Source organism: Podarcis vaucheri, assembly GCF_965113315.1.
Source record: "Podarcis vaucheri genome assembly, chromosome: 2".
Lineage (NCBI taxonomy): Eukaryota > Metazoa > Chordata > Lepidosauria > Squamata > Lacertidae > Podarcis > Podarcis vaucheri.
In genome coordinates, this window is record NC_138760.1 from 54,206,847 (window position 1) to 54,231,009 (window position 24,163).

General features: G+C 42.4%; 1 protein-coding gene and 1 long non-coding RNA gene across 8 annotated transcripts in view; one reads left to right on the top strand and one right to left on the bottom strand.

Annotated features, from left to right (window-relative positions):
* The window catches only part of KCNIP1 (potassium voltage-gated channel interacting protein 1), a 509,279-nt gene that overhangs the window by 301,666 nt on the left and 183,450 nt on the right, over positions 1 to 24,163 (top strand). For 2 of the 7 annotated variants that reach the window (XM_082213089.1, XM_082213092.1), the window contains exon 1: positions 15,280 to 15,481. The exons of the other annotated variants lie outside the window; for them this stretch is intronic. In XM_082213089.1, coding sequence (XP_082069215.1) covers positions 15,451 to 15,481 — 31 coding nt within the window. In that variant the 5' untranslated portion in view covers positions 15,280 to 15,450. Of the gene's footprint in view, positions 1 to 15,279; positions 15,482 to 24,163 lie in introns of those variants that run through there. 7 annotated transcript variants of the gene reach the window in all.
* Positions 602 to 15,159, bottom strand: LOC309526822. The gene is made up of 3 exons (XR_014216960.1): positions 15,079 to 15,159; positions 2,189 to 2,306; positions 602 to 1,402 (listed from the first exon to the last, which is right to left on the bottom strand). It is a non-coding gene; the product is annotated as an uncharacterized lncRNA (long non-coding RNA).

Genomic DNA, 24,163 nt, shown 5'->3' on the forward strand with positions numbered 1-24,163 from the left:
ATTTTAAATGTTTAAAGGCTTTGAACAGGTGGCTTTGAATGAGTATTGCATCCTAAGAGTGATAAAGAGTACAGCGTAAATGAGAGTGATGAAATGGTATAGATTAATTTAATGAATAATCTGCTTTTGCATTGGGATTTTTGATTGCACAAAAGTCAAAGTATTTCCTGGATACACTTTTAATGGTGGAGCAGAATCTGAAAATAAGGATGCAGCTGGAATCTGATTTCTGAAGTCTGTGACTGCTTTCATCTCGGATCAGACCCATATTCCCATTGGAGAGCCATTAAATAAAAAATGATGTTTCAACTAACCAGGTTACTCCAGAGCTGCCCTACCTTCCCAAACTTACAGAATTGAGGGAGTGTTTCCAGAGAAACCTTCCCACAACAACTTCTTTTCCAGACTTAGTGGTATAATACCTGAAGCAGTATTGGGCTGCATGCCTGAGGTGGTGGGCAGATATGTGTGTCTAAACACTGAGACCATATTTTTTTGCACTTTTCAGGATATTTCCCCAATGGCATGTTCCATTCTGGTAAACTTGGGGAAGACAAAGCATTGGGGGGACTCTCAGGAAATGCTGCAGTGTAAGGAGTTCTGGCTTGTGGCTTTGGATGCTGCCATGATTCTGCCCACTTATATGTTATAAAGGGGCAACTTGGCCAAATAGCACATGCTGTGGTATATTTTTATATCTAGTAGCAGACTAATAATGTGAACTGATATGGTTGCATTTTGTTTTTCTTAAGCTATTATGGCCTTTGACGCTTAAACAATTAGGAAATCACATTGGATGTAATTGAGAGAGGCAGTAATACAGTGGATAAGAACGCTGAAGTACCAGGTTTAGTTCTACTTTGACATTTTTCAAAGAAAAAAAAGTTTGTTTCATCACACTTTTCACTGACAGCTAAGGTTACAATTTCTAACACAAGGCATGCTGTGATGTGTCCCAAGTCATTTTGTAATGAAACAGCACTACCTGAAGGCTTGTTAAAAGGATGAACAGCAGGTGGGGGACCTGAAGCTTTCTAAAAGCATGCAGGAAAGTTATTGAAAAATAAAATTCAAGCTGAAAATTCATGAACTTGAGTAAGACTTTAAGAGAAGCAAGCTGTCAATCCTAGTGTTTCTGAAGCAACACTAATCCAACATACATATTCCTATTCTCCCAAATCCATGGGATGGATCCATAGGCAGATGAGCAAAACTCTGTGCTTGCAACAGGGCTTTCCTGGCTCCTCCCTCATTACAGACTTTTGCACCTTGAAAAGCCACTCCTTATAGGGCACGAATGGTTGGAACGGGATAGGGAAATTTCACAAGGAGAAGATCCTTCTGTATGCACAAGATGTCTCTCGATCTGACCCTGTGCATTTTCCAGGGGTATTAATGGCAGCTGTATGTAGGAATGGGGGTGAGTGGGATTCAGTTTAATTCACATTTGAAGGTAAAATTACCTAAATCAACTTTCCAAAGCAATACATGAACCAAAATGCAGCAACCCTTCGAAATTCACATTTCTTTTTTGCAGTGCAAGTAAATGTACACAAGAAATCATGTACTTGGGTGAAGTGTGTATTAAAATGCATATATTAGTGAAAGCAACATAATTATAATACAAAACATTGGGAAAATGTGTATATTAGGCAAAAGTGTGTACAAAAATATGTATATTAGGATAAATTCACCCTAAAATGTATTATTTTATTAACAGTAATTAACAGTATTGCTACGAGTTTGTCATGGTCTTAGGCTACAACAATAAACTTATGAACTAACTGAGAACTAAGATTTAAACAATAAAATGCCAATGGATTTTCATGAGAGTTTTAAAAACAACAGCAACACTGCTTTGGAAGTACAGAGAACTAAACTAAGATTGTGAGAATAAGAAAGTGAAACCAAAATGGATGGATTGGCCCATCCCCAGTTATGCACTATGCATATTTCACTGAGGAGTCTTGACTTGCTATCACAACAGAGTGCCTCCAACTCCAGAAGCAGGTGGCAGACACCCTGGAAAGAGATAAGAAACAGCCCCACAATGCCCCCATTCTGGAGAAAAAGAAAACAAAACATAAAAGGGGATTTGAAGAGTGGCCCAGAGTCCCTTCCCCAGCAAGTACACGCGCCTCATGATCTATTCCTCCGGCATAAAAAAGAAAAAGTCTTAACAGCATACCTTTACTAAGCCACCACCACTCTGCCCTTGCAGAATGTCCTGTTCAGTTTATGTGTGGTGCAGAAAAGAACTTTGCCATTGTAATTTTCTTCATAAATTGCATTTTCTACAGATGAATCTGTGCTCAAAGTTTCACAGAATAAATACAATAATAAATACAATAATACAATAGCAATATGTAGTAAGCCATGTAATATCACAGCAACATAACACTAAAAAAAATCAGCATGTAACAATTCATTTGACATAAAGAAACATTTAACTAAACATATATCTATTTATTAAGCAACAGTTGTCCTTCTGGCAGCATCTCCCTTCTGAAGGCTCCTAGGGTTGGAGGATGGGGCAAGGCAGGTGGAAAAAAGCCACCCCCTGGTGTCCAGCACAAAGTCTCTTACTCCTCCCTGCTTTCTACTCAGGTTTTCAAATGTGGTAATTGGTTACTTTTAATGGCAATTATTGGCTACTTTTGCATGCCACACTGACAACTCACAGTGGGCGAAACAGCTGCATACAGTAACCTGGCAGCCTTCTCTGTACTTGTGTGTGCGGCTTGATTAACGTTAACCCGGCTTGTTGGTGTAAACACTCATATGGTGGTTGCTGTTTAGTCATTTAGTCCTGTCCGACTCTTCGTGACCCCATGGACCAGAGCACACCAGGCACTCCTGTCTCATATGGTAGAGTCCACCAACTCAGAGTGGTTCAAACATGGAATTAAAAGCTTATTCAATCCAGCTTTCCTTTCCCCCTTTTTTAAAGAGCCAATTTCTATTTCTTAACCTCACTGTTCTGCAAAGAGAAGCATATTTACTGGGAAGGAAATATCCTTTGTGCCCTCTAAATATTTCATGTATCTCTAGCAACTGGGATTCATTTTAATACGGTTTGAGTAAAACATCAATATGAATTTGATTTAGATCAAAGTGATGTATTGCCCAGGCTGCCATGGAGTAAATAGATCAACTTTTTTTCTTCCTTCTGATACTGAAAGGAATTGCTTGTCCTTTATTTATCTCTGCCAATGATACAGTACATAGCCAAGTGAGCAGAAACCACCTTTGAATCTGATTAGGGGAGAAATTGCCTCACAAGTTGTAACTTTGATGAATTGTTAAAGAAGAGAATGATATCCTCCATACATTAAATTCCTGTTGGAAGGTATTAATTTGATATCTTTATTCCCAATTATGGCATGGTTCCTGGCATTGTCTTGGAAGTCACATGGTGATGCAAACCTTTGCAAAGCTAAGCTAAGCATGACTGACTCTGTCTGCAGCCTGGATGGGAGATCACCTGGAAATAAGTTTCGTGATGGGACTTATTTCTGAATAAACATGCACAGCTGGGGTTCCCAACATGCTGCCCAATGGCACAGCATCACCCTCAGACACCCCCCTTGCCACCTACTAAGGCCCCCTGTCACTCCTGTTTTTTAAATAGTTAAGTGAAATGGGGGTTGTTAACATTTTTGGTTGTTTGGTGGCCTTTTTATTTAGGAAAGACTGGGGTTTTTTTGTTTATGCTTTATTTTGGGTGTGTGAGTAGGTTTTTGCCTTTTGTTTTGTGAAATGGGTACTTTGTGGTGTCCATAACAGTTCCTTAGATTTCCAGATGTGCTCTTGAGCCTAAAGAGACTGAAGATCCCTCATGTACAGGATTTCATTGTACATTACACAAATACAGTACAAAAAGGGGGAAGTGAGAATAACAAATGTGAATCTTTAAGACAAGTCATATTCTGTATGTCTAATTCATTTATATGCAATGGAAATAGTTATATAAGGAGTTGGATGCATATCCAGGGAACTTGGCTTCAAGTACCCATTCATTCAGTGACAGTATAAAAGGTCTAAAGATAAATTACAGAAATTAGTCATTGTGGCTCCATTCAACGAGCACCTTCTGTTCGATATCATTGCAGTCTAACCAAAATGAATTTTGAGGTAACTTGCATTCAGTGGCCAACATATTTGTACTGACTTCTAAAACATCAGATCATTTGGGATTTTGTTAATATACTCTGGTGCCCTTTGTGTAGCTAGTACAGCAAAAGTGGACAAGGAAAGCGAGGAAGTCTTATAGACAGCATGGCGGCTCACGGAATGCGGTGGCACCTACCCTCTTACTGAACTCATAATTAAGACCATTTAATTTTCAACATATAACAAATGCTTGCTGAATAAAATCATTTCCCCGCAGCCCATTCTTAAAGAGGGCTGTTTAAACATTCTGCTATACAGACAAAAATACAAGGAACTGCATAGATTATAGGCCAGAAGAAGCCAGTTTAATTTCTTTTACAGGAGGGGGGAAAAAACCCTTCTCATTTATCTCCTGAAGATAATAATTCTTTGAGGTAGAATGTTTTGTGTTAAGCATCTTTTAAATAAATGTCCTTGCCAGGCAGTAACAGGCCAATTTGACTTATTGGAGAAACAATAGAAACATCAATCACCACCATGAGCACAATGGAAGGAATGATATGCCTCCTGCTTTCAAACATTAACCAGTGATGTCTTCTCTGTTCCCATCATTTACAAGTTGCATGAAAGGCCATAACCACTTGGGGGGTGTTGCTTAACAATTACCCAGGTGTTCCTATGGGGGGGACAGCATTTCAGCAACAATGAATGGTAAATGCATATTCATTCCAATCAATGCACATGCACGCACACTGCCACATTTACTCATGTAATGCCAAGAAGCATTTTAGAATCCAGTTATCAGATGTACCCTCATGGTGTTTACTGTCTCCTTCACCTCAAATTCTGAAATATGCTCCATAAGTACTATGTTTTATGCCACTCTCAGTGGCAGAATTTAGTCCCATATGTGAGACATCTGTAACTGGGGCTCTTAACATTATATTTTTTTTTTTAAAAAAAACAACTTAGATACAGGAGGCTCCAATTTTTTTTCAGAGTAGCAGTGATGGGGATAGTTTATCTGTCAGATCTGTTTGCCTAATCTATTTTTCCCTCCGCATCTGTTGTTAGCCCAGGTGGGTGGGTGGACTTGCTTCACGCTATTATTTTCCCCCAGGGACTAACAGCAGGTTTGGAGTGGATTAATATCAGTAAAATGGCAAGGGAGAGAGGGTTAAACTCCTAGCCAATGCTCTGATCAAATTTGGAGCCCCCAAATATTGGATCATATATCTTGCATCACATCTGTTTCAGTCATAACATAAAAAGTAACCTCTCATGTACATAGATTGACTGGAGCTATCTGCTGTTTCAAAAATAATTGATTGCTTGTGCAAAGCTAGGAATGAGTAAGCACCATGGTTTTGAAAACTTACACATCAGTCATTACAGGCCAGTTAATGTCTGTCCTTATTTACTGGATGACACATTTTTAAAGATAAAATGTATTTTTGGAAAAGAATCAGTAGGGCTGCTGCAAACGAAAGTCTTACCTCACTAATCTTTTGCAGTTCTTCAGAGGTGTCAGTATCCAAGCAAACAGGGAGATCTGGTAGATGTTATATACCATAACTAAACTTCCAAAAAGTTTTTGACAAAGTTCCTCACATGGTTGTCCCCTACCCATTTTATCCTCAGAACAACCTTGTGATGTGGTTTAGGCTGTGAGACAGTGGCTGGTCTAGGGATGTATGAACATTCCTGAATTCCAGCATTCACTCTCACTTTCCTCTAGTATTTTCCATTCCACAGCTATTAGCTTATTTTGCACAAGTTTGTCTTCCCTTATGTTGACCACTGATGTAGAAATATATGTGTTTTATTGTTGTTATTGTTCTTTATGGAACACACAATAGAGAAGGATATCTTAGCCATCTAACAAGGGATCATTGGGAATTGTATTGACTGGACAGAAGGAAATCCATTTGATAGTCCATTTTCAGCAGATTTCTCCAGCATTCCTAGATCTCCCAGGGTCCTAGGGTCCCCCAGAAAGCTTCATGGTTGAGTGGGGATTTAGATCCTGGTCTTCCAAATCCTATTCCAGCACTCAAACCTCTACACAACACTGGCACGTGAAGTGCTTTTCTCACTCTCGTAATATTATAAATTTATTTCAATCAACAAAAGGGGTTGCAGTAGATTCATCACATTCAAAATGAATTACTTTTCCACACAGTGCATAATTAATTTCTATAATTCATTGCCACAGGATGTAGTCATGGCCAGTAGTTTGGCTTAAAGAGAAATTAGACAAATTCATAGGAATCAAGTCTGTCAGTGGCTTTTGGCCATGATATCTATATGATATCCATGTTCAGAGGCAGTAAAGGACTGAATATTCATTGATGAGGAGGAAATGAAGTGGAAAGGAGATTTCTAGAGGAATCCAATTGGCCATGTGGGAAATGAGATATTAGACTAGATGGACATTTCATCTAATCCATCAGGGCTTATGTTCTTATGATAATTCCTAGGTATACAACTGATATTTCTGCCAATATAAGCTTATAGGGAAATCAGACTGTTCAGTTTCACCTCATCTCTGCTCACCTGACTTTACATACTTTTTTAAAAAAGAGGAATCTATTTTCCAGGGGTAATTAAGTTCAGCAGAAGATATATAGCAGTTGATCCGGCTCTGAAGTTTTTCGGATGACATTATTGTTTTGCTCCATTGCCTGAACTCATTGATCTCTGCAATTGCATTGTTTTATTGTCCTGAAGTTGCATGCACAGTGAGCACCAGGCAAGGTCACCGAAGAGCATGTTTAGTATCTTGTCTTAAAAGCTCTTTACTTCTCTTAAAAGCTCTTTACTAGTGTGTAGATAATTATGTCTGAAGAGCACATAAGCCCCTTAGAGGATGCTGGCTTGCTTTGGTCGCTTTCATGAGAAGTGGCTGCAATTGGAAGAAAATGAATGAACGAAAAATGGAGGAGCCTCAATTACATAAAGCTGAGCTTTATGCTGCAGAAATTCTGTTCTCACATAAATGTAACCTTGATTAGCCTATAAATCCTTAGTTTGGTGCCTAGAAAACTTATCAGAAGCAGTACGATCTGAAATGGCAGCAGAATTTCTCTAGCCCTCAAATGTTACACATCTTCCAAGCATGTCCCCCACAGTCTAGCAGAACTTGGAATGAAGGACCAGGCAGCATATGTTGGGAGCCACCTTTTGAGAGGCACTTAGAGAGATCCTGTTGACAAAGAGCTCACCAGTCCCTCATCACCAACTTTTCTAACTTATCTATTTTTTCAGAGTAGAGCAATTTAGATGATCACAATTATATTGCCCAACTTATTAATAAGCAAATGTTTCCTGATAATTATAAACCATACTGAGGGCAGGTTTTGTGTCTTTAGAAAATGTATTTTTAAATGTATCTTTAAGACAGTAATTTACACTTGGCACACAGCCACATTCTGAATCCCTTTCTCTACTTCAGACATTGGGGGCAAGCTAGATGTGGCATTAAACATGTTGATAATATAATTTTATTATTTATACCCCACCCATCTTGTCTTACTTGTGTTATCTTCTTTTTAAACAGCAGTCACCAGGGTTTCAGAGGGATGATCCAGAAAAAGACAGTGGTGTGTGTTTTTGTATAACCCTATCCTCCTGCCTTGCATTTTCCCTGCCAAAAACCACATTGCAGTGATGCATTTGTGGGCAAGCAACAGCTTTGGAACGAGTTAAAAACCTACCTCCCAACAGTGGCTAAGGCCCATTTGAACTGATAGGGTGGAATGCAGGGAGGCCAACAGGTGGTGGAGCCAGAACCAAAGACAGGTAGAGCCCACTAATCTGAGTTTTCTCCCTCCCCTCCTCCCCACTGAGTTGCACCTAGGCAACACTGAGACGGAGGAGGAGGATGCTGACAAGCAGTGTCACATTCCAGACTTGTTGTAAGTAAGAAGGCAGGCTGGCTGGCTGGAGACAATGAGGTTGGTAGGGTAATGCCTCACTTTCTCTAAGGGATCAGTGTGTTCTCTCCACACTGTAGTCCCGATTTCTGTTATTTAAAAAGAAAAACCCACAAGAGATACCAGCCTTATAAATGGTGCATCTAGCTTAGCCCTAAGGGTAGAGCTACACATTATGTGGAACACGAGGGTGGTGTTGAGTTTCCCCCCATAGCATGCAGCTTTATTCATTGATTGACTGACCACTTTTAGACCAATTTTCATTACAAAAGAACCATAGTGTGATTTCCTACATTAATATCTAACAATCTATTATACAAAGAAGCAACCGTAAAACTACAAAGAATTCTATGAATATTACAACCACCACAGATAACAGCAGTGGTCCAACTCATCCCAGATCTTGAATAGCCTAGACTTTATTTATCAAATTCATAGGAAAACAGATGTTAGCGTTTCCCATGCCCTTGAGGTGAAGATAATTCCACAGCTAAGGGGGCATTACTGCCATTATAATTTACCTTGTGGTGTGTCCACCCACCATCGCATGCTGCTTGATATCCTGCCATGGTCAGGGAAACACACATTACGAACATAGGAAGCTTCCTATTGGTCCATCTAACTTGGATGTGTCTATACTGAGGGGCAGTGGCTCCAAAGGGTTTGAGACAGAAGTCTTCTCCAGCCCTGCCTGGAGATGCCAGGGGTTGAACCAGATACCTTTTGCCTGCAAAGCAGTAGCTCCACTACTGAGCAGCAGCCCTTGCCACAGTAATATATGGACACAGGCTTTGTGATGTTAGAGGCAGAGGTGCAAAACTCAACCCAGGGGTCCATTTGGGGCAGTAGCCCTATTTTTTGCACAGTGTGTAGTTCTGCTCTATGAATAGCATCTTGAAAAGACAGGCATTTTTATTTCACCTGGAATACTAACGGTAAAGGTGCTGAAAGAAGGCTGTGCTATGTATGTATTGTGGTACTTGTCAACGGGGGTGCTACAAAGCAAATTCCGATTTCAGAATATGGTCAGTGCATGGTTCATTCAAACACCTGCATATTTCTTTTCAAACAACATGAAATCTGGTTTAATCACAGCACACACCTTCTGTTATAGCTGATCAAGACGGGTTTGTGTTTCATTGAGGTATAATATATCGCTCTATCTGGCCATAATTGCCCTTAAAGCAACAATTCCTCCTGCTTGCCCATTTGTCAGATTCTCAGCATTAAGCTTGTATGTTATAATTAAAGTGAAATAAAGAAATCATTTTGCCTGCAAGAGTCTTGTTATTTCAGGCTGATTAATGCTGCTTCAAACTGCACAGTGAAGATTGAGGCTGCTGAGTGAGAGTCGGAGAGCTTAGATATTCAAATCTTAACCTTTAAAATCCTATAGAATTTAAGAGGCAGCAATAACCTTTCTATGAGATTTTTAAGGCAAACTTCTCTGTTCAACAGCATGACATAGTTTTGTATTCAGCTGGATGGGGAAAATTAGGGATTTGAATTGGGGAGCGAAACAGTTTTCCATTTAATTCTGACAATTTTGAGGGCAGTTGTATAAAATCTATTTATGAAGAGCCTCATTACCGCCATTCCTTGTGAGACTGTAGAGTTGTTTTCTGTATAGGATCTCTTACTCATCCAGCTTCCATTTGAAAGATACCAGAGGATTCATGGGTAGATGCTAAATTAATCAAAATACATTCAGACCACAGGCTAGCTGGTGCAAATACAATATTATTATGTGAGGTGGCCTTGGCAACACAGTGTAGCTAGGAACAAATGCAAAAACACCCATGTGCGCATCTTGGACATATTTGTGTCCTGCCAGTGCTCTAGCAAGTAAAACCCTACCAAAGCCTTTGAGAAAACCTTGAAAATGATTTGCAGATTTCTGGAATTCTGACACTTGCTGTGACAGTCGATAAAAATGTGAATTATTATAGCCACTGAAGAAGTGTTGAAGGCTAAGCTGTCGCACAATTTATAATTATACTTATGAAATGCCAATCATTATGACAAGTGGGCTTGGGGTGAATAAGGATAACTTGTACTCTGCTGGAAGCCTGTGTATGTCGCTGTGTGTTTGTGTGTCTGTGAATTCTGTGCAGCAGGCAGTGGCATAGCTAGGGCTTTTGCCGCCCGGGGCGGTCACTGAGTTTGCCGCCCCTCTCACTGTTTCTCATCCGGGAGTCTCGCCAACTTGCCATGGTCCTCCCCTCTGCTCCAACTGCCCTTCCCTTCTTTTCCTCCCACTTCCCAAGCGGTGGGAAGGAACTCAGTTCCTGTCATCTTAGACTCCACCTCTTCTTTGCTTTACTTAATGCCTCATCATGTTCTTTTGTTTATCTAGCTTCAACCACAGACAGAGCTCAAGCACCTATTCCTGCCAGGCAAAAGCACCCAAAAATAGTGCAAAGCAGGAGCAATAAGGGAGAATGTAATTTCTCATACCTGCATGCTGCTTCTGTGGACGGCTATAATACTGCTCAAGTACGGTGGATTTAAAAGGGACGCGGGTGGCGCTGTGGGCTAAAGCCTCAGCGCCTAGGGCTTGCCGATCGAAAGGTCGGCGGTTCGAATCCCCGCGGCGGGGTGCGCTCCCGCTGCTCGGTCCCAGCGCCTGCCCACCTAGCAGTTCGAAAGCACCCCCGGGGGCAAGTAGATAAATAGGTACCGCTTACCAGCGGGAAGGTAAACGGCGTTCCGTGTGCGGCTCTGGCTCGCCAGAGCAGCGTTGTCACGCTGGCCACGTGACCCGGAAGTGTCTTCGGACAGCGCTGGCCCCCGGCCAATAGATGTGAGATGGGCGCACAAACCCCAGAGTCTGTCAAGACTGGCCCGTTCGGGCAGGGGTACCTTTACCTTTACCTTTACGGTGGATTTAGGTGGTATCATAGGCGCTCCCCCCATTCCTGCAACAAGCCCTGTTGGGTCTTCTCATGGCCTGCTATAGGCGTGTGAAAGCCCAATGGGGCTCGTTGCAGGCACGGGAAGGCCCGGTAAGGCCAGGCGCAGCGATGCTTGCCCCTCAATATGGGGGGGGGGCTTAGCCCCATTCCATTTTGTGGGGTGGGGTCTGAGGTCCCCTCAGCCATAGGGAGTTGGTGGTATGGTCAGATGAGGGCTGCCATCTTAAACCTTCCCAAATCTAGGTAAGTGCTTCACAAAATTCCACGTTTAAAAAATCCCCGAATTACAGCAAGGCAGGAAAGAGTTAAGCAGGGAGATGTGGAAAGGTGGGAGGGGGCAGAGGGAGAGAGAAAAGAGTTGCCCTGTTAATTTGTTCTCAACTTCCAAAACACAGCCCATTACTCGGGAACAGTAACCCATGAATACCTGAGTATAGGTGCTTAAGGGCTACTGAGTGCATTGCAGCCAAGAGAGAAGCGGCTTTGTGCAGCTCCCAGGCACTTGTGAGGCTGCTTGCTCTCGCCTGTCACCTGCCTCTGCCTCCTGGTGGTGCCAGTAAGGACGATGCCTGAGCCTGAGTGGGTTCAGGGGGTGGCGGCACAGGCACATGCTCTCCCACCGATAAAGAGGGAAGGCGAGGGAGGGGGGAAAGGGAGCAGTGGAGCCCGGAAGTGTCCGCCCCCACTATGCAGCTCTGTGGCACCTGTGGCTGGTCACTCCTCCTGCCCCCCCTTTCTCCAACTGTGGCAGCAGGGACACATGGATCCCTGCCATACCATTGTCCTTGGAGGCCAGGTAGACAATCAGGAGACAAATGTTTGCTCTCACTCCAACAGTATCTCCAGGTATAGCATTCTACTTTTTCTCATTGGCAGTCAATCATTGAGAGAGATATTTGTAAAGTACAGGGTTGCCTCTACTGCAGTTAGAGTATGGTTGTCAGACGTCCCCGTTTCCTGGGGACAGTCCCCGGATTTGTGAATAAGTCACCGGACAAATTCCATTCCTTGGAATGTCCCAGGATTTCATCTAATGTCCCCAGGAAACGCAGCAGTGGCAGTCTCAGCAGCCCGGAGTAGTTGGCTCTGGCTGGCTTCAGGAGCTGCTCGGAAGTCCCCATATGATGGTGGTGCAGGGGTTCTAAGATGCAGCTTCCGGGCTGCCTCCACCTTCCCTGACCCCAGCAACTAAGCTGTGAAGGGAGGCTTCATGCTGCATATCAGAGCTTACATGCAAGCAGGAGGGGGCAGGGATCTCTCAGGCAACGGGAAGCCTCCCTTCCCAGCTGAGGGATCCCCGCCCCCTCCTGCTTGCATGCAAGTAGGAGTGGGATTGGAGCTGCTCCGATGGGAAGGGAGGCATCGTGCTGCCCAAGCCTCGCCACCGCAACTCTCGGCCCTCCTCCTCTACTTTCCATGCCTGACCCATCACACACCGCTTCCCCACCACCACCACCGAAGAACCAACAACTCAGGCTCATGGAGAAAGGAGATAGAAACCTTGGAGGAAGCGGAAACATGGCGGTTGAGGTCAAGGCGGCGGCGGCCCCTCTGCCACCACCATCGCTGCAGCATCAACGCCCCAAACGTGTAGTAATTAATTAATTAATGTATCCCCGGATTCATTGAAAAAATCTGGTAACCTTAAGTTAGAGGCACAATATCTCCCATAAAGGCACTGTCTTTAGAGACCAGCCACCCAATGTTGGGGTTGATGTACTAATCACTCCTCCGCTAGAACACCCAACTGCAGTCTTTTATGTTTTCCTCTTCCTTGCATAGAATGCTGATCAGTTGGATCCCATAAACTGATTCCCTCCCTGGCAGCAGCCCTTTCTTCTTAAACTTTTCTTTGCTATCAACAGCCTCAAATATGCCTATGGAGCTATTAGCGATTAATTCATCTCCAAATGGTGATTATGGGGTCTGTAATGAATACTAATATGACTTATTTTCCTCCCTAGCAGGCCTTTTGCATTTTGCAACATTGCCTTGTTTTATAGATTATTCATATGTAACAATGGTTAAATATGCAAATTTACAGCAGATAACTCTCTCCAGAGGGGAAGAGCAGAGCTGCCCCTGGGCCCCGTTTAGAAAATTAAAAACAGAGGGTGACTAATACATTGGTATAATAACTATCCTTATTTCCCAGCCTAAGGATTTTCTTTTGGGGGGCCAGTTCTTCCTCCGTTTTTGCTTACAGCCGCTTGAGCACCTTCAGAGAATTTCAAGGGCAGACAGAAGACTTTCTGTCATTTCTGTAGCACCACTCTGCACATTGCTTCTATTTTTCTTTCACATCTTCAGGAAAAACCACACCTGCTCTCAGTTATAATCTTTACCCACTTAGCATTGGAATAAAAAATTAGATAGGTAAATATGAACCCTTTCCCCTAGAAACAGTTACCTGCCCTGGAGCTCATGGGCATGGTGGCTTTGGATTAAATAAACGACAAACTCAGATCATTGAAAGCTGTGGTGACTTTATCCACAGAAACCTGAAATGGCTGTGGTCTTCTATTCTGTGTTGTGAGTTTTTCATTAACTCCTTAGTTTATTTTAAATTTAGTGTTTTGCTTGTGATTTGCAGTAGTGGGTGGCATGGTTGAAATGACACTCAAATGACCCCCTGACAGCTGAGTTATTGTTGTATGCTGGGAAGGAGAGGAATGGCGAGGCAGCAGGGAGGTGGGTTGGTGCAAAAGTAGTGATCCAGCTAATCTGGCACTCCTGCTGATGCCATTGTACTATGCTAACTTCCCCACCACCTGGCCACTCTCCCTCTCCTTCCTAGGAAGAAGAGACTCAGTGGTCAGAAGCTGGGTTGCAGAGGCAATCTTCAGGGGGGAAACTGGAATGCAGGGTGCGCATGCAATTTATTGAGTTGCACATCTTCGGTCTCTGAAATCTTGCTTAGCTCAAAGAAGCTAGCACAATTTAAAACTTCTTCTCCCTGCAGCAATGTACCAGAAACTAATGGCAATTTGTATTTATTGTAGTGTTGGATGCAGTAGCACTTGATGTTGTGACAAACTGAAAATTATCTAGTCCAGCATTGTTAATTCTGACTGGCAGTGGCTCTCCAGTGTCTTAAAGAGAGGTCTTCCCCTTATTACCTACAACCTTTAAATTGAAGCTACTGGTGGTTGAACTTGGGACCTGAGTTATAGTCCACCTTCCGGGAAGCAGAATCAATTCTGCACAGCAGGAGTACTTAATTTACACATTTCTGATCTCCAAATGTGTGCTTTCTTGGCAGCCAGCACAGGATAAACTGATGCAGATTAGGATTTTTAAAGTGTATTTATTTATTTATTTATTGGTGGTACTACACATATTGTGTTTCACACATTGTATAATTCGACGGGAGAAAAGTGTGAATTCCTTGTGTTACCTTGAATAGCATGTACAATCGATATTCCCTAGTATACCACCCACCATGAACACGAGTTGCAGCATTGACTTGTTAATATCACAACAGAGGAGCCACACAAAATGGGCTTTCAAACATTCACATGCTGTGGCCTTTCAAATCATTGCAGTGTTCTGTTCCAAACTCCTACTGTTTTGATTTGAGCTAGAAGAGAGGTTTTTGAGCAGACTGCTGCTCTGCAGTAACCAAACACAGTACCAATCTGTTTACTGTTTGCAAAGATGATTTCTAGGAGTTTGGTACACTGTGAGTTAAATCTGGCAAAACGAAGTAGAGACTGATGGAATGTGATTACATGACAGCTGTTCAATGGCTTTTGTAGCAAGGTCCCTCACACCAGCTCCTGGCTGGTATCCATATCTTTTATAAAACTAATAGTAAAGGTTTGCCTTATACAAAGAATTATACATTCAGTGGTTATAAAGAACTAAACATCCAGCCACTTAATCTCTTATTTTAAAGTATTCATGTTTGTAGCTCCAAGTCAGCAACTGTAAACCCTAAAATTTGATGATTTGGGATTTGGGGAATGTCTAGTATAGAAGAAAAACATCAGAGTGATGAACCCTAGAGAGTTGCTCTCCAGTGGTCTGCTAAACACTCCTTCTCCACACATTGAAGAACCGATTGATAACAGAAACGTATAAAGTACTTAGCTAAACAGACTCCAGAGTCATACCTGTGGTTAAGGGAGCAAGCCTACACTCAAAGGATACTGCAGATCTCCCTCTTTGAAAAGAGTAGCTTCCTCAGTGTGGCAGCAGAATGGAGTCGTAACTCTTGCCGACATGCTAACACTTCCTCATGTGTTGCAGAGCCAGAAACAGGGCATTCCAGGGGCATGCTGGGAGTATGTGGGGGAAGGTTGTGGATCTATAAGCTCCAAAGCGCCCTCATTTCCTGCCCCCTAGAGGCCCTGGAGATGGTGGGGTTAATTCCTTCCCATTGCGATCAATGAGATAGACTCTTAAAAAGAAAAAGAAAGGAAAGGATGGAAAACCCTCAGGAAAAGTCTTCACTCACCTTCCACATTGCCTAGCAGCAGCAGCAGATGCAGCAATTGGCTCTGCCCACCCAGGAAGGTAGGATTACTCTGTAAATTATTCAAGGCCTGAAATGGCCAGATTTTATGTATGCTTCTTTTTGCAACATAGGCAAGTGAGTGTTCCCAGGGTATCAAGTTTTGCTTGGCAGTTTATTCCTTTGGAGTTCAGTGGAGAAGATTAGAATACAGCAAATGTGACATCAGTGGAGCTTTGGGGAATATTTCTATGGAATTGGGGCTGATCTACTTCCTCAGTGCTTTTTTATTTTATTTAAATATATGTGCTTTGTACCTCAGTTTGAATGAGATTGACCTAGAAAAAACCCACATAGAAGATACTGCCTGTAGTAAAAGTGATTTAAAAGATAATAACTACTGGATGTAATCTAGATGGGTGTGCACTGGAAGTGCAGAACTCTGAGAGATTTTGCTAGCCTTATAGAAATGCATTTTGCTTCTGTCAGATTTCCTCTGACTCCCCACCCCCCCACCCCCCTGCCACAAAACCCTCCAAATTCACTCTTGTGTACATATACAGATTTGATTTAAAAGTATTTCCTTTCAGGTTCTGATTCACAGACGTCTAAAACTGCTTTTCAAAAAGCAGTTTGGGAGTTTTACACACGAATCACTGGAAGGCAGAGAAAAATGCATCTCCTCAGCCTGTGAGGCTGGAGTGGGAAACTTGTAGCTCTCCAGATGTTGTTGGTCTATAACACCCATCATGCATGACTATTAGTTGTGTTGGCTGGAGCTGGTGGGACTTTTAGAAAACAGACTCTGTCTCTACTACCTTTCCAATAACAGAACAGAAGTGTGTGTGTTTTTGGCTGTGCCCTAAAATGCAACTGACTAACCAGGATCGTGTGGCACATGACAGGCTGACATCCTGGTTTTTGAGCGTGCTGTAGCTTCTGTGCCATGCTGTCGGCGTTCCTGAGTCTGACAATATGTTCAGAGTCTATACAGTGGCAGTTGTGACTAATCTGACCTAACCTTGGTTGTCAGAGGATAACTGGGAGATTAGCATGCTTTAGTGGGAGTCGATGGAACTTGCCCCTTATCACATTTTTAAAAATGCCTTTGTTCCTATTGGTATTCATCCTTTTTTTTCTTTTATATGCTAGCTTCTTCTTTTTTAAAAAGATGGATCACTAACTAGTTCAGGCACTTAATTAATTAAATGAATTGGATCCATCTCATATAGATTAATGGCAAACTTTTAAGAGTTGAATATGATTACATCAGATGACTAAAATGATAACAATTAAATTTGAGACAATAACTTTTTAATGTTCTAATAATTTTTATATACTAATATACCACATCCACAGAAATCAGTTGAGTATATTTGCCCACCAAGAGAGAGCAAGGTACTGTATCCCACCGCCCAATATTTGTTCCATGTTGGTTTGCACAGCAAGGAACAGAAAATGCAATTGCAGCTCATTTCAGATATTCCTGCTTTTTCTCTTTCCTAATAGCAAATAACATAGAATGTCATTAGATTAATCTATGGTAAAGACACATTTTGAATGCAGTGCACAGTTCTAGGCATTCAATCTCAAAAAGCAACAGGATCAGGGGCGTAGCTAGCTGCTCCGGCACCTGGAGTGGCGGGGGGCAGGGCGATCTGCCCATGGGGGCGTCACAGTGATCTGCCCATGGGGTTGGTGTGGCAATCCACTCACAGAGTCCGCCTGGTGGACGCAAGCCACACGCTGCCGTTTCTGGTGGCATGGGGCCCAAGCCACCACGTCACTCCCAGGAGAGATGTGTGGCTTGGTCGCGCTGCAGGCCAGGCCCCGCGATAATCCCCCTGTGGTGTGCTATTTTGTCATCCCCCCTCAAGGATGACACCCAGGGCAGACTGCACTCCCCGTACCCCCCTTCCTACACCCCTGAAAAGGATACCAAAGAACTTTAAAGAGTACAGAAATGAAACTAAAATGATCAGGGCATTTTAGGAGGAAAGGATCTGATCCAACTAAGCAATTTTTATATTTTTAATTTCAACTTTACTGAGGCCCAAATGAGATAGTTTTACTGCCAATAACAGCAGTTACTGATCTAGCTCACCATTCCTACTCTGTTCTTACTTGTGTTCTGATGACACAGCAGCCTCCATTGTCATCAGCCAATATTGTGGGGTATTGCTTGGGAAATACGCTGTGCATTTATGATGTGGATAAGCACTGCTAGACATGGCAGAGTAGGAGGAGAGAGTTAAGTACAAGGCTGTGGTTTTCATAGTAGATACCTAAGACTGAAACACATTTGTTAACATTTCTGTTCTTTGCACTGTACCCTTTGCTTTGGACAATTTTGTATTGCCTTTTGCATTTTGGAAAGCCTTGCGTTCTGAGGAGTAGCTCAGTGAACTACTCAGTCATTTCTGATTGAAAAATCAATCACACTCCAACATCATTTGGCATATAAATCTGTAGAAATGCCATTTTAGCTCCCCGTTTTGTTAGTTTGGGTCTTTCTTTGTCCTTGTGTAAGACAATCTGTTTCTAAATGGAGTCAAGGTAAATGCAGGATAATTACCAGTCTCATACTACTCACACATTCTATGAATTCCTGAGAAACAAATTAACTTGGTTGGGGGCATAGGCCAGATCCTGGAGGCTTCTGGTTTATGTAGAAGAAAAGGTCACCAATCTGAACTCATTTGTTTTTCTTTTGAATAATCTGTTATTGGCAACTCTGATAGTGCCAATCTATCTGCCACTTGAGGACCTTGAACCAGCTTGCAAATACCTTTGTCAGGGCACAGCATCAGTAGTCAGAACCATAACATCCCCAGACACTCATCACTTATCAGACATAGCCAATATTGGTCAGAGTTTTAGCATACCGCTCAGGTCTTACATCGACCAGCAGATCAGACCTCTTGCCATTATAATATTGTATTGATGTAGCTGCTGTTTGGAAGGACAATCATCTCTCCAATGTGACATTTGTTTAAAATTGTTCTGTATATTTTATGTGTTAAGGGTTGTGTGGGGTGGTTTATGAAAACCTGGTAGTTGAGCAGTGTGTTTTCCCAAAATGATTTGTGATCTGAGAAATTACTTGAAGAGTGCCCTGACTACAGCATAAGGAATTAACAAGTAGGACAGGATGGGGGGGGGGGCATTTACGTGTAGGAGCTGCTTTCTTTTTATTAAGAGCAAAGCTTCTTTTCTTTTTATATAAAAAGTGTGTATATGCAAAGGTAGCGTAGCCTACAGTTTTTAAGAGCCTCTCTTTTAATAAAGATTAATGTCCTGTTATCAACCAAGTCAGGGGAAAGGTGGTTGAGGTGTGTTCTTCTGGTGCAGACATCTCCAGATAATCTTACTGCCAGTTGATATATTGTAATCTAAAGCACTAAAATGACAGTAATCATAATCATGTCGGACTACTTGAAATGCATCATTGGAAGGTGGTGGCTCTGATGTTGCATGCATAAAAAACTGAGGTGTAGGGAAAGGTGATTAACAGTGCAATTTAAAGAAAGTTTGCCAAGAATTAAATGCAGTTTGAATTCAAAGGCATTTACTTCCCATTAGGTAGGACAATCCTATATAGCGTATTTTCCCGTGTATAAGACTAGGCTTTTTTCCTAATAAATTATGTCAAAAATTAGGGGGCGTCTTATACACGGATAGTGCCGAGGCCATTTTCTGAAATCCGAGTTCCCTAAAATAGGGGGCGTCTTATAGATGGAAAAATACGGTAAATCCCTGCACTGGTCTCTATTTAGGGTTTAGGATTGTAGGACTATAGATGTGTTAGAAGGAATATAGAGTAGAAACATATAGTAAGTTTGGTATAGACTACATGGATTCTTTTTTAAGAGACAATTTTGTTGACTATTTGACTTGTAGCCTGCCCTGGGGTTCAGGGATGAAAGATGGGATATATATATATATAGGGTTTTCATATTTTAAGAAGTAAAAATCCAGACACAAAAAGTTGTTGAGCTTTTTAAAGGAAAGTTGTTGAGCTTTGTGTTGAGCAATGTGTCCTTTTAAAAAATAACTCTTTTACAACTGTGTGTGTATGTGTCTACACACACATATACAATTAAGAAACATACTTTGACCATATTTAGTAATTTTGTAGAATGTAGCATGAATACAAACACTCTGTGTTCCATATATGTGTAATTGATATGCTATATAGCAAGCAAAGAGACTTGGGCTGTGTTTATTGGCATGCTTTTCCACGCAAAGAATGAGAATCAATAGTTCTCTTATTAAAGAGAGAGCAGGGACTATAATTCAGGAACTGCAGGCCACTTAGCTATTAACAGAATTATGATTTCCTGTCCAGTAGAAAAATGTCAATAATTTCACCGTACTGAGAGAATCCACTGGGGCACAAAACTCATGGTCTGAATAACACATTGGCTCACATAATGGATTGTGTATTCTGGAGCATTAGGAGCTGAAGAGTTACTGGGGGCAGTGCAAATCACTATACCAAACACATAATATATTGTGAAATCTTGTAAATGGTTACTTCACACAGTCATTTTTGTGGTTGTTCTTGGGCATGAAAATGCCTGGAGTCATGCTGGGGAATTTCAGTTGAATTGGTGGTGTACAGTTACTCCGTGAAGCCATTTCCAAGATTGTAGGAAGCCATTGTAATGTTGAAATGGCTTCAAAGTGTGCTGACATCCTGCTGGTTCATGGTACATTTCTTCATGTTATCCCCTATCAGACTGGATCCAAGTTGCTGAGATCTAGTATTTATTTGCAAAGGTGTGCATAGAGAAGACTTTTAGGAAATGAAAGTGATGCTTGATGATGATCCCATCCTGACAATCTGGAACAGGGATTCTCAAAGTGTGGTCCTCAGATCACCAGTGGTTCATGAGCATCACCCAGGTGGTCCACACTTGCATCTAATGTGTGTGTCAAGAACTCTGTGAGCAATTGCTGCTTCATTGTTCTTAGAACCTAGACTTCCCATGTGAAAGCTCTGGGAACCCTGTCCTCTTTTTCAACTGGCTACTCTAGAAACAAGAGTGGAGGAACAAGGCGCAGCCTGGTTGCCTGCCATTGTTTCCATCTTTTGGGTTTCTAAATTCAAACTTGGATGGAACCTTCATTTTTGTCTAATTTGGTAGAGATCTTCTAAGACTCTAAAAATACAATAACTGTGCAAGGAAGCAGCATGCCTCCCTTTCCCCGCTATTAGCGGCTTTTAGCGGCTTATCGGATCAGCTGATAAGCGGCTTAGCGGCTTAGAAAAAGGGGGGGAGGAAAAAAAACCAGCAGGAACTCGCAAGACATTGTCGTCTTGCGAAGCAAGCTCATAGGAAATTCGTTTTGCGAAGCACCTCCAAAACGGAAAACTCTTTCGTCTAGCGAGCTTTCCGTCTTGCGAGGCATTCGTCTTGCGGGGCACCACTGTATACCAAACTCCAGAGCTCTGACAGCATGAAGTAAGACATAAGGGAGAAATGCATTCAGATTAAAAGAATATAACCCAAAGAATTCTGGAATCACGGCATAATAAATAAAATTCCACAGGGCTGTAGCAAAGTTTAGAAGTAGTCCATATGCTTACTCTCCACAGGTAGACTGGCAGATGCAGTTGTTAAAATGTTCTTTTTTATGGAAAGCAGCTGGTAGTTCACTAGCATATACACTTGGGAAATTATGCACTAAGAAGTCAGTTGCAGGATGCATAAGGCCAGACTATTGATGCTGAAGTTTAAAATCAAAAGGCTCTCCAGATATATAAAATCAAATCTATATTCATCATGGCATCCTGTGCAAGTAAAGAAAATACGTAAATTTGAGTGACTCTTCTTTCCACTGCAATAAATGGGTTGTATGGGTTCTGCCTAGTGCTTCCTTAGGTATGTAGTGGGTAGGATTTTCCAGCGGTATCCTTTTCAAGATGCTTCTGATAAGGAGGGCATAAAGGCAAAAGGCTTTCCTTGTTGATTGTCCCCAGCACTTGTATTTATAGGTCCTGTATATATAAACTCTTAATATGGAGATTCCATTTAAACCATTATGGCTCATCCCTGTTGATAAGACATACCACCCCATGATCAGCCATTGATATCAGATGTCATTTTCATTTTCCCACTAGAATTGTCCAGATCTCCCCACCCCCACCCCCAAGTCTGTTTACAATAACCCTGAGATTCTCAAACAAGAACTACCAATATGCTTTGTGCCAAGCACTCTGCTTCATTGTTTTAGCTAAACCAGAAGTACATTGAGCTTTCCCACTAGACTTTCCTTAGCAATGTGCAAGAGTTGATTTCCCCGTCTGTAGATGGAGAACTTTGAGGTTGCAGCTGAATCTGAAGAAGCTCATGAGAATCTGGTGCATATGTAAAAAGTGATTACCATGGTCCATGCACATTTATTCTCATGGTTTGCTGTTGAACATGTCTGTTCCCTCCTCAAGATGAAAACCATGTGGTTATTTTATGTTTGCTATTAAGGATTGTAATTAAGCTACACTGTTGGCTAGAAGCTGAAGACGTGGGAAGTTGTCATCTGTTAGCCCGGTTGTCTGGTTTGTTTTTAAATTACATATAAAAGGGAAAAGTATTATCCACATTGAGCCCTGCAGCATAGTTTAGACCCTGCTTGTAATTCACAGCATTCAACTGAAATTACTGCTATATAGAGGGAAGACTCAGCCCATGGTGATGTAAAGAGGGAGGTTTAGAAGTACCATGATTCTTCCTCCCCTTCATTACTAAGTGTCACAGGAGACATTTATCTTTCTGTCACTGCTGTTCTGTACTCTCTGGAATTTAATAGATGTTACTTTTTTTTACTGTAGTTATAGACATGCATTACATACACATTAAGAGCCTGGGGAGTGTCGTTTGAACAGAGCATGAAGTGTAGAGCAAGCAAGGAAAGCAATATATATTTATGGGGGTTTGCTAGTCTCCAAAGTGGGAACAATGGGACTCATGAGCTGTTCTTCATTTTTATTTATTTATGGGCACAATTTTGAAGGCACAAAGTAGAGCTTTTTCAAAATTGCAGATCCCACCCACATTGCACAGGCACAGCATTTCAGGCTACTTGGTGAAGGTAAGGAGGGAAAGTTCAAGAGCTGCTCACAATGTGACAAGAGGGCAGCTGTTAAGGAAAAGAAGAAAAAATGAAGTCCCTCTGCATGAATAGTCCAGTGTCTAGCTGGATTGCAATCTGTGACTATATTCTAGTACTATATTCTAGTACTTAGTTAAAAAGGTAAAGGTACCCCTGCCCGTACGGGCCAGTCTTGCCAGACTCTAGGGTTGTGCGCCCATCTCACTCAAGAGGCCGGGGGCCAGCGCTGTCCGAAGACACTTCCGGGTCACGTGGCCAGCGTGACATCGCTGCACTGGCGAACCAGAGCCGCACACGGAAACGCCGTTTACCTTCCCACTTGTAAGCGGTCCCTATTTATCTACTTGCACCCGGGGGTGCTTTCGAACTGCTAGGTTGGCAGGCGCTGGGACCGAACGACGGGAGCGCACCCCGCCGCAGGATTCGAACCGCCAACCTTTCGATCGGCAAGCCCTAGGTGCTGAGGCTTTTACCCACAGCGCCACCTGCGTCCCAAGTACTTAGTTACATATGCATAAATTATAGTGGTCTGAACAGCACATATTAGGCATACTCTGTATTCCACTTTTTGGGGCCTAGAATATGGCCTGGACAGTGCTGAGTTACACAATTTTCTGTACTACCTACTGTTTATTACTATTGCAGTAGTAAAATTTAATAAGCAGTGTAGTAACTAAGGAGTTAAATGTGCAATTTTGGAGCAAAAATCCACCTTTAGAATTTTCTTTCCTGTTCACTTCAGCTTATGTCCTTTTATCTTCTCATATATTGCACTTGCACAAGCTTTTCTGTACACAGTTCAGCAGATTTGTACAAATACTTTATTCAGAATACAAACTGAGCTCTTGAGTAAAGAGATACTACTATACACTTCCACCTAACTCTGCTTTGTAAGCTACATAAGAACACAACAGGAGCCCTGCTGGATCGAGAAACAGAATCCTAGTCCAGAATCCTGTTCTTACAATAGCCAACCTAGGGGGAAGCCCACAGCAGAAGGCAGCATTCTCTCCAATGGTGATTCCTAGCAAATTGGTATTCAGGGGGATCCTGGCTTTGACAGTGGAAGTAGAACTTCACCACTGTGGCCAGTTGCAATCAATAGCCTTATTCTCCATGAATTTGTCTAGTCCTCTTTTAAAGCTGTCTAAGCCCCTATATCCTATGGGATAGAGGGACGCGGGTGGCGCTGTGGGTAAAACCTCAGTGCCTAGGACTTGCCGATCGCATGGTCGGCGGTTCGAATCCCCGCGGTGGGGTGAGCTCCCGTCGTTCGGTCTCAGCTCCTGCCCATCTAGCAGTTCGAAAGCACCCCTAAGTGCAAGTAGATAAATAGGTACCGCTTTATAGCGGGAAGGTAAACGACGTTTCCGTGCGCTGCGCTGGCTCACCAGAGCAGCTTCGTCACGCTGGCCACGTGACCCGGAAGTGTCTCCGGACAGCGCTGGCCCCCGGCCTCTTAAGTGAGATGGGCGCACGACCCTAGAGTCAGACACGACTGGCCCGTATGGGCAGGGGTACCTTTACTTTTACCTTAAGGCCCTATGTCCTATGGGAACAAAATCCAGAGTTTAACTATGTGATGTATGGAGAAGTATATTTCAATCTGTCCTGAATATTCCAAACAT